The 14,103-nt window shown below is 48.1% G+C and overlaps 1 protein-coding gene across 3 annotated transcripts in view; it reads left to right on the top strand.

Moving 5' to 3' along the window:
• The window catches only part of CDC27 (cell division cycle 27), a 623,340-nt gene that overhangs the window by 342,755 nt on the left and 266,482 nt on the right, over positions 1 to 14,103 (top strand). For all 3 annotated transcript variants that reach the window (XM_069238052.1, XM_069238050.1, XM_069238051.1), the window contains exon 14: positions 10,426 to 10,634. In XM_069238052.1, the coding sequence (XP_069094153.1) occupies positions 10,426 to 10,634 (209 nt within the window). The remainder of the gene's footprint in view (positions 1 to 10,425; positions 10,635 to 14,103) is intronic.

Genomic DNA, 14,103 nt, shown 5'->3' with positions numbered 1-14,103 from the left:
GTGTGCAAAGAGTTAGGCTTATTAGAGGACAGTGTTAAGATTTATTGCACACGCAGAGCCAGTAAGCGAGATGCACACTCAATAAAGAAATCTGACACCAATTTATAAAAATAACACATCTTTATATGAACTTAGATACCAAGATAATCAAAATCATGGAAGTACTTTTCGAGATATGAATTTATATAAGTTTCAAAAGTTGACAGTGAAATTTCTGGGGCGGTTATGTTATCCTTTGGGGGAAAAGACACATACTGCATGCAGGTACTTAATGACTTACAGGACTGTTCTGAAGGTAAGGTAACTATGGGGCAAGGTCCAAAGCAGCACCAACTGTTCACTTATCTTATGGGAAAGAAACAGGCCCTGCATATGGGTACTTGGTAATAACTTACAGGATTGTTTCTCAGGGCTTGAGGTGAGTATGTGGGCAAGGTCCAATGCCACACCAACAGGAGCAGGTCACCTCAGAGGGCTCTGGGGCATCCAGGTGCAGAGGTGTTCCGGCATCGGGTGTCCCTTTTACTTCAGTGGCGATAGGTCCGGTCTCCATTGAGGCTGCAAGCAGGGACGGGGGGGAGGGGGTCAGTCTGGGGAAACCAGCAGGGGGGCTAGGCCCTTGAGATCCTCAAGCATGTAGGGACACTGTTGGTCCTCTTCTCCTCGACCTGTGGGGCTTGGGTGCGGTGGTGTCTTTTGGCATCGGGTTCCAGTGCAGGCGATACTCTGGTTTGGAGGGGACCTGCAGAAAGAGGCTGCAGGCGGTGTCTGAAAGCACACAGTTGGAAAACCCAGGGAGTGCTTGGGCTCTGGATGGTCTGGGCACCACGCTGGCACTGTTGGCCCACTTCAGCTTGGGCTAAAGAGAAGATGGATTCAGTCTTGCTGTCCAGTGTTGAGTTTTACCAGTCCAGAGTCCTAGTGAGTCTTCTTTGGTGCCTGCATGGTGCAGGGAAGCAGTTCAGCTACTCCTCAAGGCCCTTCACAACACAGGCCCAGCCTACCTTAGCGACAGACTCACCTTCCACACCCCCACCCACAATCTTCGCTCCGCCAGCCTCGCCCTTGCCTCCATCTGCTGCACCACGGCCGGAGGAAGATCCTTCTCTCACCTAGCCACCAAGACCTGGAACTCCCTACCACTCCACCTTCACCAGACTTAAGACATGGCTCTACGACCAGTAGCTCCCCGCATCCCCCCCCAGCGCTTTGAGACCATAACGGGTGATTAGTGCTCTCTATATATCCTTGATTGATTGATCCAGGTTACTTCTTGAAGTGCTGGCAGTTGTCCCAGGCTTTTGGAGGCAGAACAGCTGTAGGACGAGTTGTTTGACGCAATTCTAGAGGTTAACAGGCAGGGTGGCGGGGTAGGGGCCAAGTCAGTTGCTGCTCCTCAGTTCTTGCTTTTCACAGCTCTTTGGGCCCTTCTTCTTTGGTGAAGTAAATCTGAAGTCCTGGTACCAAAGTGTCCCCTAAATACTTGAGCGAAGGGAAGTAGCCAGTGGGCTACTTACCCCTGGGGTCACTACACCCCCTAGATGACTAGTTCTTTTGGGGAGCAGGCATCACCCTGTCCCGGAATTCCTACTTCCACCACACATATGATTACGGAATTCCTGACTTGGGTTCACTTCAGGCTGGTCACCCTAGAGATGTCAAGCCTAGCAGTGCAACATGCTTCCTGCATAGCTAATTTTTCCGCCTGTCTTGGTGCCAAATGGGCCTCTGGGCAGGGGGTTGCCTCTCCTATGTCTGGGGGAAGCGGGGATTGCATACCAAAGGCAGCAGGGACTTTTAAGTCCCTGCCCTTGGTATGCAGAGTGTAGGAAAGTAGCATCTTTCTTCCATAGTTACCCCCACTTTTTGTCTGATGTCAGTGTGTTTAGACTGTAGTTCATTGGGATCCTTCTAACTAGGACCCCAGTGTCTGCTCTCTCTCTTCTAAATTTGGTTGCTGGTAAACATTTTACAACCACAATTGGCTTACTGGTGAACCTATGTAAGTCCCTAGTAAATGATACTTAGGTACCCAGGGCATTGGTGTGGGCTGCATCATGTATTGTGCCACCCATGTGAGCACATGTAAACTGTGTCTGCTGGCTTGCCATTGAACCCCACGTGAAATGGTGCATGCAGTCAGGTGTAAGGCTTGCCTTATATCCTGATCACTGCCCTTTTTGTCGCCCCTCAGCCCAAGGACAGGGTGCATGTCCCTAAGTGTGAGGTTACCCATGCATGAGCAGGGTGCCCCTACAGACCTCATGCCCTGTTTCTTTTACTCTAAGTGCCTGGAAGCCATCTTAAGGTATGTAGTGGACACTGGTAAACACAAGTGGTTCAGCTACATAATGGCTTCTCCAAACATAGTCATGTTTGGTATCAAACATGTTGGAATCATGCAACTACACAGATGATACAGTGTATTCTGGGGGTTCCTTAGAGGATCTGCCAGTTCTGCCTGTGCTGCCTTACGGGGTCTAGCTGCCAGCTTACGCTTTGGTGACCCCAGACACTGCTCTGCCCTCTTCCTGGCAAGCCTGGCTCAGGCCTGAAAGGAAGAAAAAAAGAGATTTCCTGGAAGGGAGATGTGACCCATCGCCCCTTGTGTATTAGGTCTCTAAGGGTGGGGTGGCCTCTGAGCGCCACCAGACTGCTTTCAAAGGCAGACTTGGTACCCTACTTGCATAATCCGGTTTGCACCAGTTCAGGAATCCCCACTTCCCGCTCTGGCGTGAAACTGCACAAAGGACAGGGGAGTGACCACCCCCTGTACATCTTCTCCCCTTGAGAGGTGCACAGAGCTCTGTCAGGTGGCCACTTGAGTCTGCCATCTTGGAAACAAGATGGGCAGCAGCCCCTGGGAGTAGCTAAATGGTTAGGCTAGCTAGACAATGTCCCTGACCCCCCTCTGATAGGTGAGTCACCTCAGAAAGTGACCAACCCCCTTTTAGGGTTACTTAAGGGCTCCCCTGTGTGTGGGACCTCAGATTTGTCTAGCAAGACTCTACATGGAACTCTGCAAGACATCTTCTGTTCCTGGCCTCTGAAACTGCTGCTGGTCTGCTTTGGAACCAAAACATGTCTGCTTCTGGTGGGGAGGCTCCCATTGCAACATCTTCTCCAGATCCTGCATGAATTTTGCAACATCCAAGGCTGTGCATCCTCCAGCGTCACACGGTCTCTGTTTGCACCTAGAAGCACGAAGGAATCTCCCTTGGAGTGAAGGAGTCACTCCCTTGCATTTAGAGGCTCTTTAAGACCTTGTTGACAGCTGCTGGGGGTCTGCTGTTCCACGGATATCGAAAGGCTCTGCTTCACAGGTGGTGGATCTGTGACTTCCTCTGGGTCCTGCTCGGCTTCTGACCAGCTTGGGCGACTGTGGGCCCCTGCCACTGGACTGGAATTCCTGTGCACCACAACTTGTGCTCTTGCAAAAGCTTGATGACTCTTCCTCCAAGAGATCTTCAGGTGACAAGAAACCCCAGCGCTCTGCAACTCGAAGATCAGCCCCTGTCTTGCCAGTGCTATGAAATGGGACTTAAGTTTTGTGAAAGAATTTAGGTAAGTACATAAATGGTAAGGTACTTCACACAGGTAAGTATGGAACTTTTAATGAAAAAAGTTATGTAAATGGTTTTGGCAAAAATGGCAATAAGCTATTTTAAAAGTGGACACTGCAAAAATCAACAGTTCCTGGGGGAGTTAAGTATTGGTTAGTTTCTCAGGTAAGTAAAGCACTTACAAGTTCAATCTCCTGGGCATAGGCAGCCCACCGTTGGGGGTTCAAGTCTATCCCAAACACCCAGCAACACTGGGCCTGTCAGGTGCAGATGTCAAAGTAGGGCCCAAATAACATAGGTGCCTATGTAGACTAGGGGTGCTCCGGTTCCAATCTGCTAGCAGGTAAGTATCTACATCTTTGGGGAGCAGACCAGGGGGGTTTTGTAGAGCACTGGGGGAGGGAGGTGGTCCCGAACAGGCACACAAAATACACCCTCAGTGGCACGGGGTGTGTGCAGTGTGTGAACAAGGCGTTGGGTTGTAGATAGGATGCAATGGAGGGACCCAGGGGTCACTCTGGCGAAGCAGGCAGGGCATAAGGGGGCTTCTCGTGACAGCCACCGACTGGGCTAGGATGAGGGCCGCCTGCTGGTCACTCCTGCACCGGTGGTTGGTTCCTTTCGGTCCTAGGGGCTGCGGGTGCAGTGCTTTGTCCAGGGGGTCAGGTTCCTTTGTTACCGGTCAGTCGCGGACAGGGGGATCCTCTCTGCAAGCTTCTCTATGGGGGGTGCAGGGAGGTTGACTCAGGGTGTCCACGTCGTTGGAGTCGCCTGGGGGTCCTCTCTGCGGTGTTGGTTTCTCTGGACATGGGCCGGGGGCGTCGGGTGCAGTGTGTGAAGACTCACGCTTCCAGAGTGAGGTTGAAGTCTTCTTTAAAGATAGTTTCTTGGTTGTAGATTTGGACAGAGCCACTGTCCTCTCGAGTTTCTTGGTCCTTTTAGGTGCAGGTCAGTCCTCAGAGGTCGCTGGTCCCGCTGGATGCGTCGCTGTGCAGGTTCTCTGCGTGTGGGGAGGGGGGCACATCCCTAATCCTATTGGGGGAATCCTCCAAACTCAAAATGAAGGATTTCTAAAGGCAGGGGTCACCTCATCTCAAGGCACCTTGGGGGCTGTCCTGACTGGTAGGTGGCTCCTCCTTGTTTTACTCTTTATCTCCTCCAGCCTTGCCACCAAAAGTGGGGGAAGTGGCCGGAGGGGCGGGCATCTCCAGTAGCTGGGATGCCCTGGGGTGCTGTAACAAAAGGCATGTGCCTTTTGAGGCTCACCGCCAGGTGTTACAGTTCCTGCAGGAAGAGGTGAGAAGCATCTCCACCCAGTACAGGCTTTGTTCCTGGCCACAGAGTGACAAAGGCAATCTTCAGACATGTTGCTGGCCACATGGGGTGTGTGGCAGGCTGGCAGAAACTGGTCAGCCTCCACTAGAAGTCAGATTGGTATTCAGGGGGCATCTCTAACGGAGTACGTTACAATAAATTGCACACTGGTATCAGTGTGCATTTATTGTGCTGAGAAGTTTGATGCCAAACTTCCCAGATTTCAGTGTAGCCATTATGGAACTGTGGAGTTCGTGTTTGACAATCTCCCATACTATATACTCTTATGGCTACCCTGTACTTACAATTTCTAAGGTTTTGCTTACACACTGTAGGGGCATAGTGCTCATGCACATATGCCCTCACCTGTGGTATAGTGCACCCTGCCTTAGGGCTGTAAGGCCTGCTAGAGGGGTGACTTACCTATGCCACAAGCAGTGTGAGGTTGGCATGGCACTCTAAGGGGAGTGCCATGTCGGCTTAGTCATTTTCTCCCCACCAGCACACACAAGCTGTGAGGCAGTGTGCATGTGCTGATTGATCCCCAGGGGTGCATAAAACATGCTGCAGCCCTTAGAGACCTTCCCTGGCATCAGGGCCCTTGGTGCCAGGGGTACCAGTTACAAGGGACTTATCTGAGTGCCAGGGCTGTGCCAATTGTGGAAGCAAAGGTACAGTTTAGGAAAAGAACACTGGTGCTGGGGCCTGGTTAGTAGGGTCCCAGCACACTTTAAATCAAAACTTAGCATCAGCAAAGGCAAAACGTTAGGGGGTAACCATGCCAAGGAGGCATTTCCTTACAGACACCATATAAGTTTAAGGAGGGTATAGGGCATTCTAGTCACGACCGTCCGGTGATGTACAACATTTCATTGACCGTTTCAGTGATCCTGACATTCACTCTTCAGCTAGCCGGGAGGACTGCCATCAGACAACAGGCAGACCCTTGCCCATCTTACAAATATGGGGTTGGGGCTCTTCCCACAGACTAGGATAGGCAGAAGAGCTAACATCAGTATTGTCTCAAATTTGAGACATTAGAGAGTAGATCGGAATCATTGGGTTTTAGGTTCATACCCGGATGGTGGTACTATTTATCCTTTTCACTCTTGTGGTAACAATGATGACTGTATTATGCTTCATCTGCCTAATGATCACAACTCCTGCCTTTTATTATCATATGCAATCGCAATCAATAAAACATATAGAAACTTATTTTTGCATCTCCTCATTCACCTTGGCATGGGTGACACTTTGTTTAGCTGAAAGAAAAAGGTACGATCTGTCCACCAGGTCTTCCCTGGGGAGTCAGAGTGCCATGTTCTAGGCTGCCACAAATCAGCTTTATTCCCTAGGTTCGGGTGAGGCGCCTCGAGCTAGCTGACAGTCAGGCTGACAGTTTCCAGTCTATGTGGGATCAACTCAGTCACCCACACTTGTTGGTGCTGCTGCCCTAGTCTACGCAGTCTTATCCCCAAGGTAAGAGTCATACAACACAGTCAACTGTCATCATTTATTGCAGTTGAGTTCTGCTGCTACAATACCTATTGCCATAGCCAGCAGCCAAGGTGAAAGGCAGATCCAGTTACGGAGCACAATTAGCCTCTTGAGTGCTAAGGATGAGATAGTGTTGTCCTCTCAGTTGGGGCTGACTGTGCGGAGCATGAGACCAAGTATTCAGTAACACTTAAGTGGCTACATCAGCTGTTAAAAGAAGGAAAACAAAACATTGATTTTCATTCTCCTGCACAGTTTTTCTAGCTTTACAGCGACAAGCAGAAAGGGGATATTTATGGAACATATTTATTTGTTGCCCACTATAGGAAAGTAGCCTCTTTCTAGCTTGGTTACCCCCACTTTTGGCCTGTTACTCAGTGTGTTTGATTGTGTTCACTGGGATCCTGCTAACCAGAACCCCTGTGACTGTGCTCTCTCCTCTAAATTTGGTTGCTGGTAACGTTTTATCCCCACAATTGGCATACTGGTGCCCCCATGTAAGTCCCTAGTGTATGGTACCTAGGTACCCACGGCATTGGGGTTCTAGGGGCTCCCTGTGAGTTGCATCAGTTATTCTGTCGCCCATGCAAAGGGTTCTGCAGGCCTGCCGCTGCGGTCTGCGTGAACCGTGTGCATGCACCCAGTTTCACTACAGGTTACTATAAGTCACCCCCATGGTAGGCCCTCCCATCCCAGAGGGCAGGATGCAGATACCAGTGTGTGAGAGCACCTACAAACTAATTTTACTGGACTTTGTGAGTGCGGGGATACCATTTTATATGTGTACTGGACCTATGTCCAGCTACATAATGGTGACTCCGAACCTGGCCATGTTTGGTATCAAACATATCTGAGTCATACCTCAGTACTGTTGCAAGAATTGGAAGTATGATTCCATGCACTCTTGGAGGACCCCCAGCATTGCTACCACCAGTCTTACAGGGTTTTCAGGGGAGCCCAGCTGCTGCCGGCCCTCAGACAGGTTTCTGCCCTCCTGCTGCTTGATCTGATCAAGCCCAGGAAGGCAGAACAAAGGATTTCCTTTGGGAGAAGCCACCGTCTCCCTTTGGAAACAGGTGTTATTGGCTTGGGAGGGGTAGCACAATTGGTGCTCTCCATGCATAAACCAGTCCACACCAGTTCAGGCAAACACCCCCCCCCCACCCCCCCCCCCCCCCCCCCAGTCGCTTCTTTGGCACAAAACTGGACAATGGAAATGGGAATGACCACTCCCTTGTCCATCACCACCCCAGGGGTGGTGCCCAGAGCTCCTACAGAGGGTCACTGGGTTCTGCTGTCTTGATTCCAAGGTTTGCAAGGAACTCTGGGAGCATCTGAGTGGCCAGGTCAGGCAGGCGACATCAGAGGCACCCTCTGATAGGTAGTTACCTGGTTAGGTGACCAAGCTCCCTCTATGGGCTATATAGGTTCTTTCTCTGGGGTGGGTTCTCAGATTTGGCTTGCAAGACTCCAGCAGAACTCCTCTGCAACCTCTGCTTCGACTTCTGGCCTCCGGATCCACAACTGGATCTTCCAAGAGCCTACAAGCTGCAGATCCACGAGGAAGGCTCTTCTGCAATATTGTATCCAGAATCCCTGCCAGCTTTGCAACATTTCCCCGGCTGTGCATCCTCTGAAGACTGCAACTGTTCAGCAGGCACATGAAGAAGAAGGAATCTCCCTTGAGGTGAAAGCATCACTCCCCTGTAACTACAGGTACCTGGCTGCAACGATGACCAGCTGCGTGTATCTCCCCTCATCCTGAGTGGCGTGGGTCCTGCATCACAGGTGGTGGACCGGAGATTCTCTCTTGGTCCTCTCTACCAACTGTTGCAGTTTGGTAGTGGTAAGTCCTTTCTACTCCGCGCAAGTTAGCACCTCTGTGCAACGCGTCCTTTGCGGCTGCGAAGGCCTGTTTGCTTCACCTCCAAGGGGAACTTCAGGCAACGTGTAGCACCAGCCCCCAGCACTCCCTCCTGCAACTCCTGGGCCTCTGTGTGGTCCTTAGACGACGTGGGAGCAACTTCTGTGGTGCTGCGTTTGCTCCTTCAGCGGCTTCTGTGTCCCTGTCCTGTGGGACATCTGTGGGTGCTGCCTCTGTTCCTGTGGGCCATCTGCGACGTTGAGAGTCCCTTGTGACTCCCCCTCCTGTGTAGAGTCCTACTGGGCCTTGTTGGTCCCCAGCAGCACCTCTTTTCTGCCAACTGCGAATTTGCCTTTGCCAAGACTTATTGGTAGAAATCCTTCACCGACACCCATCTGCAATCCAGCTTCCAGTGTGGGACACCTTTTGCACGCATTGGGAACTCTTCTCCAGCTTCCGTGCTGCAGTGCTGAAATGTCTTCCTTCTTCGTCGTCCAACTCCAAAAGGTATCTCTTGGTAGGTAGTATCTCCTACTCCCTCGGGACTCCACAGACACTTCTGGACTTGGTCCTCTCTCTCTCTGCAGGTCTCCATCGTTAGTAATCCTTTGCTGGTTACTTGCAGGCTGTTCTGTGAGTCTTCTTTTTCTTCTTTTCATCCTTTGGGGTGGTTTTTGAGAAAGCCAATGTTTTATTCCTGCATTCCTGGTCACTGGGGGGGTATTGTATTACTTACCTGTGTGATTTTCTAGTACACCCAACTCCCCTCTACACGGATTTCTTACCTAGGTGGGGGCCCTGTGTTCGCATTCCACTTTCTTGGTATATGGTTCCCCCTAGGGCTACTATTGTACATTTATTTTTGTACAACCAAGTATTTTCTTTCTTGTGTGTAAGTAGTGTGTTTCTGCAGTGGTAATGCATGCGTTTTGCAGGTCTCCTAGATAAGCCTTGGCTGCTTATGCACAGCTACCTCTAGAGAGCCTGGCCTCTAGACACTGCCTACACTTCACTGAGAGGGGAGACTTGGACCTGGTATAACATAGGTAACCACCACACACCAGGCCAGCTTCCTACACCCACCTTAGGTAATTACAAAAAAGTTATAATCTTTCTGCATGTTTCTACGCTTGTATTAAGCCGATATCTTTTTACAACAAATATCTAACATTGGTTTTGCGCTGGAGATTCTACTTTTATTTCTGTTTGCAAACATGCTCTTTCATATCAAAGAGCTACACATCAAGGATTTAACTGGTTTGTGGGAAATATGTTTTTGTGACCATGTATTATCAGGAATGAAGTACCTCCTGCTGTATATGTTAAGGATAATGCAAGCCACCTAGGAATTACATAACCTTATAAAAGGAACTCTGCCTTTGAGATGTGCCCCTATAGATGTGTCTTCTGTCTGTGTAAATATGGTTTAAAATTGTTTTCTGAGATTTGGCACATCAGTAAAGTTATTTTGTTTGCGAAGTTGGACAGAATACCCATAATGCTGTGCATGGCTAATAGTTAAGAATCTTTGTAAAAAGGCCAATAGAAGGTAGTGTGGGATGAGAATCAATAGCTTGCTTCTCCAGTAATTCCAAACCCCTTAAGGCTATTCCTAATTAATAATATGCCCCATATCAGTTTCTTTGTAAATGCCATTTAAGAGTATTTGTTAATAATAAAAATAAAAAAAATCTGATCTTCTGAATTGCGTCTGTTTGCAGTCCTATCCAAGGCTTCATTTCTATGATCTTTCCAGCAGCTTATTTGAACCACCTTCTCACCCAGATGAGCAGAATTTGGCTTTCCAGTCACTTGTGTGAAGCAGCTCTTAATATAGCAGCTTTCTCACGAGGACCAAAATGCTCAGTGCTTTTATACATAAAGACAAGTGTTATAGAAATCAAATAGACATTACAATGTTTAAGAAAATGGTAATCAAAATATATTGTTTTGAATTTGGCCTCTTAATGTAAGCCTGCAGGCATTTAAGCACAATTATGCATCCATTATTTAAATAAATGTTGAAATATACTAGTTGGAACTTCTATTTTTTAGGGAATCAAATGTGAAAAAATACCAAGAAAATTGCAATAACACAATACAGACAAGTCAAAAATATGAAATACCATACATAATACTGGAAGCCTTACTTTTAAGCTAAGCAACTTACACTTTTGTTTTTGCCAGGCTTGGTGTGCGTCTGGAAACTGTTTCAGTTTGCAACGAGAACATGACATCGCAATAAAGTTTTTTCAGAGGGCCATACAAGTGGATCCGAGTTATGCCTATGCCTTCACTTTGCTGGGGCATGAATTTGTATTAACGGAAGAGCTTGATAAAGCCTTAGCTTGTTTTAGAAATGCAATCCGTGTTAATCCTAGGCATTATAATGCATGGTAAGTTTAACAGTTTATCATTTATCAACATGTTTGTAGTTAGCAGGGTTAAATTATGTATTTTTAATGTCTTAAGCAGAAAATGAATGTTACACTCAATGAAGTCTCAAGTTATGATTCACATTTATTGGCATCATAATAATAATTTATTGTTAAATGTTCATTGTTTTTAGCGAGCTTTATAGTGGCATGGTCTGTAAATACAAGACTCCTTGCTACTTTTTTGAAAACCTTGTAAGAGATTGTTTCTTAACATACGCTTTTGGTTTGGACCTATACGTTTGTATCAGACAATTTGTTTTTAAAGTTATTTTTTAGAGTGTGGCTCAATCAATGCTGTCAGTGGTATTTATTTATGCCACATTTGTTTGGGATCCAATAATAAAACTTGGAGACTTGGTGGTACTTTATATATTTGCAGTTTGCAAGTGAAAGCGAGGCTTCAGTTGTGTTTCTGGAAATGTTATTATTTTGGACTGCAATAATGTGGCAGTGGAGGTATGATTACAAATGAAGTACTGACTTGAAAAAATATTCAAGATAGACATTGTCAGTGATTGCCTATGTAATGTATATCACAGTCTGAGCATATTAATCATTCTTTTCAGTATGTCTAAGCTAGATAAATACTCATGCTCCATTTAAAAGATTTATTGTATGAGAACCTTTATCTTCAAGGAAGCAAAATTACCAGGTAGTGGAGTGTTTGAAATGTAGCAAAGAATGTATCAGCTATCCAGTATTGGATCTCTTATATATTCACATGCTTGAATAATTCCCCGTTGAAGTGGGAGTCCCATGGTAACCTAGAAAGCAGTCAAAATGGGGAGCACCCTGTCTTCCATTCCAGCATTTGTGACCCCGAGGCATCATGGTAAATGCAGTCATTAGCACGAATTTGAATAGAGTTTTGAAAGTTTTTCACCATAAGTTGGTGCGGCGAGTGCCGTATCTTCAGACACGTGTTTCTGGCTATTTGGCCGTCATCAGCGACCTAGAAAGCAGTTGAGTACAATTTGCATAGAAGTCAGTGTTAAAGACATTCCCTTTTACAGCTTATTAGGATCATGGAAAAAAAAAAAACGAAGGCCATCCAATCAGGTGACAGCACCCTTTAGGACCCTTATGTCATATGATAGGAGCCTTCCTGAGCTTTGCTCGGTTTACACTTCAAAACAGCTACTTCAGGAAAATTATCCTCAGGTCAGATGTATTTTTAATCTTATATAAGCCTAGATGTCTCTGACCGTGTTAGAATGTCAAAAAGGGGTTTATTTAAGCCATGTAAGACCTGTCGCAAAAAGAGGTTACTCTCTGAGAACCCCCATGAAGAGTGTGTTTACTGTCTCTTTCCAGAGCACAAAGTCAAAGACTGTAAGATCTGCCCCACTTACTCACAGAAAACCGTGAAGGACAGGGAGGGAAGACTACTCTTGTGGTTGGAGAGACTTAAATCAGGGGAAAACCCAGGATGGATGGCATGTTTGGCTGTAAATACACATGTTGTGCTTTCTCCTGCATCTAGTGTTTGGTCTTTGCGTCTCCCCATTATCCAGGAGCCGGAGTAACCCCTGCTCATATTAAATATTTCTGTGAAGCCATGCGCCTCGTTTTTGAGGGGGCTGCCCTCGCTGGTGGGTCCTCATACCCTGCGGAGACAGCAGGGACCCCATCAGTTTCAGTGCCAGCAGCTTCGACCTCGGTGCCGTTGGGCACCCCAGAATCCGATATCAGACCCCACCCCTAAGAGCTTGGTTGTCCAAGCCTCCACTTCCTATGGTACCTTCCCTTCCACTCCCCTGGATAGGGAATCCAAGAGGCTGGACCAACTTGGGAAAAATGTTTTCTTCCTCCAGCCTGGCATTGAGGTCCATAAACACCTCATACCTATTGGGCAGTTTTTTCCCATACTTTATGGGATACGGTGGCACAGGTGCTGCCCCAGGTCCCACAGGGCATACGGGTCACTCTCACTCAAGGTGTCAAGGATAGGAGCAATCCAGCCAAGTTTACAATTCGATGTTGTTTGGACACGACCGACTCGTTGGGCAGGGCGATTTCCTCGATAGTTGCCCTTCGTTGCCACGCCTGGCTGCGTACCACTGGCTTTTCAGGGGATGTCCAGGCTAATCTGTTGGACATGCCCTTCGATGGCTCACACTTTTTTGGAGAGAAGGCAGAATTGACGCTTGAGCGGTTCAAGGACTCTGGAGCCACAGCCAGATTCTAGGGCCTCTCGGTGCCCGCTTGCCAGCAGTCTGCCTATCACCCCTTTTGAGGCTTCAGGAGGGGCGGGGTTCCACGCCAACCACAGATCAGCCACCGTCCTCCTGCTTCACAGCATCCAGTGCGAGGACGAGGTCGTGGCACCTTCAGACCCAGAGGGTCTAGCCAGAGGTCGGCCACAACCCAGCCCCCCTCTACCCACAACTCCCAAGCCCTCCTAGTATGGTTCTGCAAGACCATGCCTGTCCAGTTGGAGGGAGGATTTGATTTCATCTCCCTCACTGGTGGTCCATAACATCAGACAAATGGGTCTTGCAGATCATACAGAAGGGTTATTCCCTCCCCTTCCAGTCTCTCCCTCGCTCTATCCCTCCATTGAAAGAATGGCTGATGGAGGAACATTTAATCTTGCTCTGCGAGGAACTTAGGGCTCTCTTTTCCAAGGGAGCCATAGAAAGGGTCCCGATGTCAGAAGTAGGCAGTGGTTGTTATTCCTGGTACTTTCTGATTCCAAAGAAGAAAGTGTATTCACCCTATCTTGGATTTAAGGAACATCAGTCTCTTCCTCAAAAAGGAGAAATTCAAGATGCGCACTCTGGCTCAGGTCTTGTCTGCCCTAGACCAAGGAGACTGGATGGTAGAGTTGGACTTGCATGATGCGTATTTGCCCCCCCACACGTGTTACTTGCGGTTCAAGGTGGGCCAGGAGCACTTTCAGTTTACCGTGCTTCCCTTCGGTCTCACCAGTGCCTCTCAGGTGTTAACTAAGGTGATGGTGGTGGTAGCAGCTCATCTGTGCAGGTTGGGGATTTCAGTCTTCTCCTACCTCGACAACTGGCTGTTGAAGGCTCGTACTCCCCAGGCTCTCATCACCCACCTTCAGACTGTCTCATAGGCTCTCATTATTCTAATGACACTACTGGATTTTGAGCTGCAGAACTGCTCGCGGTGTGGGAGGCTAAGTCTAACCCACTGCGGGTGACACCTGTCGCTCCAATCCGGGTTTTGGTCCGGCTAGCTAGCAGTGTCTCATCTCTACCCGAGGATAGTGATGAGTGGGCAGCTGAGCACATGACATACTTGGCTTCTCAGGGAAGTCGTGGTCACTCAGGTCTCATCCGGTTCTCTCACTTACAGTTCAGTCTCACATATAAATGACAAACAGAAGCAATATATGTTGCAATAAAGAGTTTAATAAAACGACTGCATCTTAGATAGCAAAGCATGAGCTGCAATAACCAGG

Source organism: Pleurodeles waltl, chromosome 6 (genome assembly GCF_031143425.1).
Source record: "Pleurodeles waltl isolate 20211129_DDA chromosome 6, aPleWal1.hap1.20221129, whole genome shotgun sequence".
Lineage (NCBI taxonomy): Eukaryota > Metazoa > Chordata > Amphibia > Caudata > Salamandridae > Pleurodeles > Pleurodeles waltl.
The sequence above is the reverse complement of the archived record's forward strand: the minus strand, read 5'-3'. Positions and strand labels throughout refer to the sequence as shown.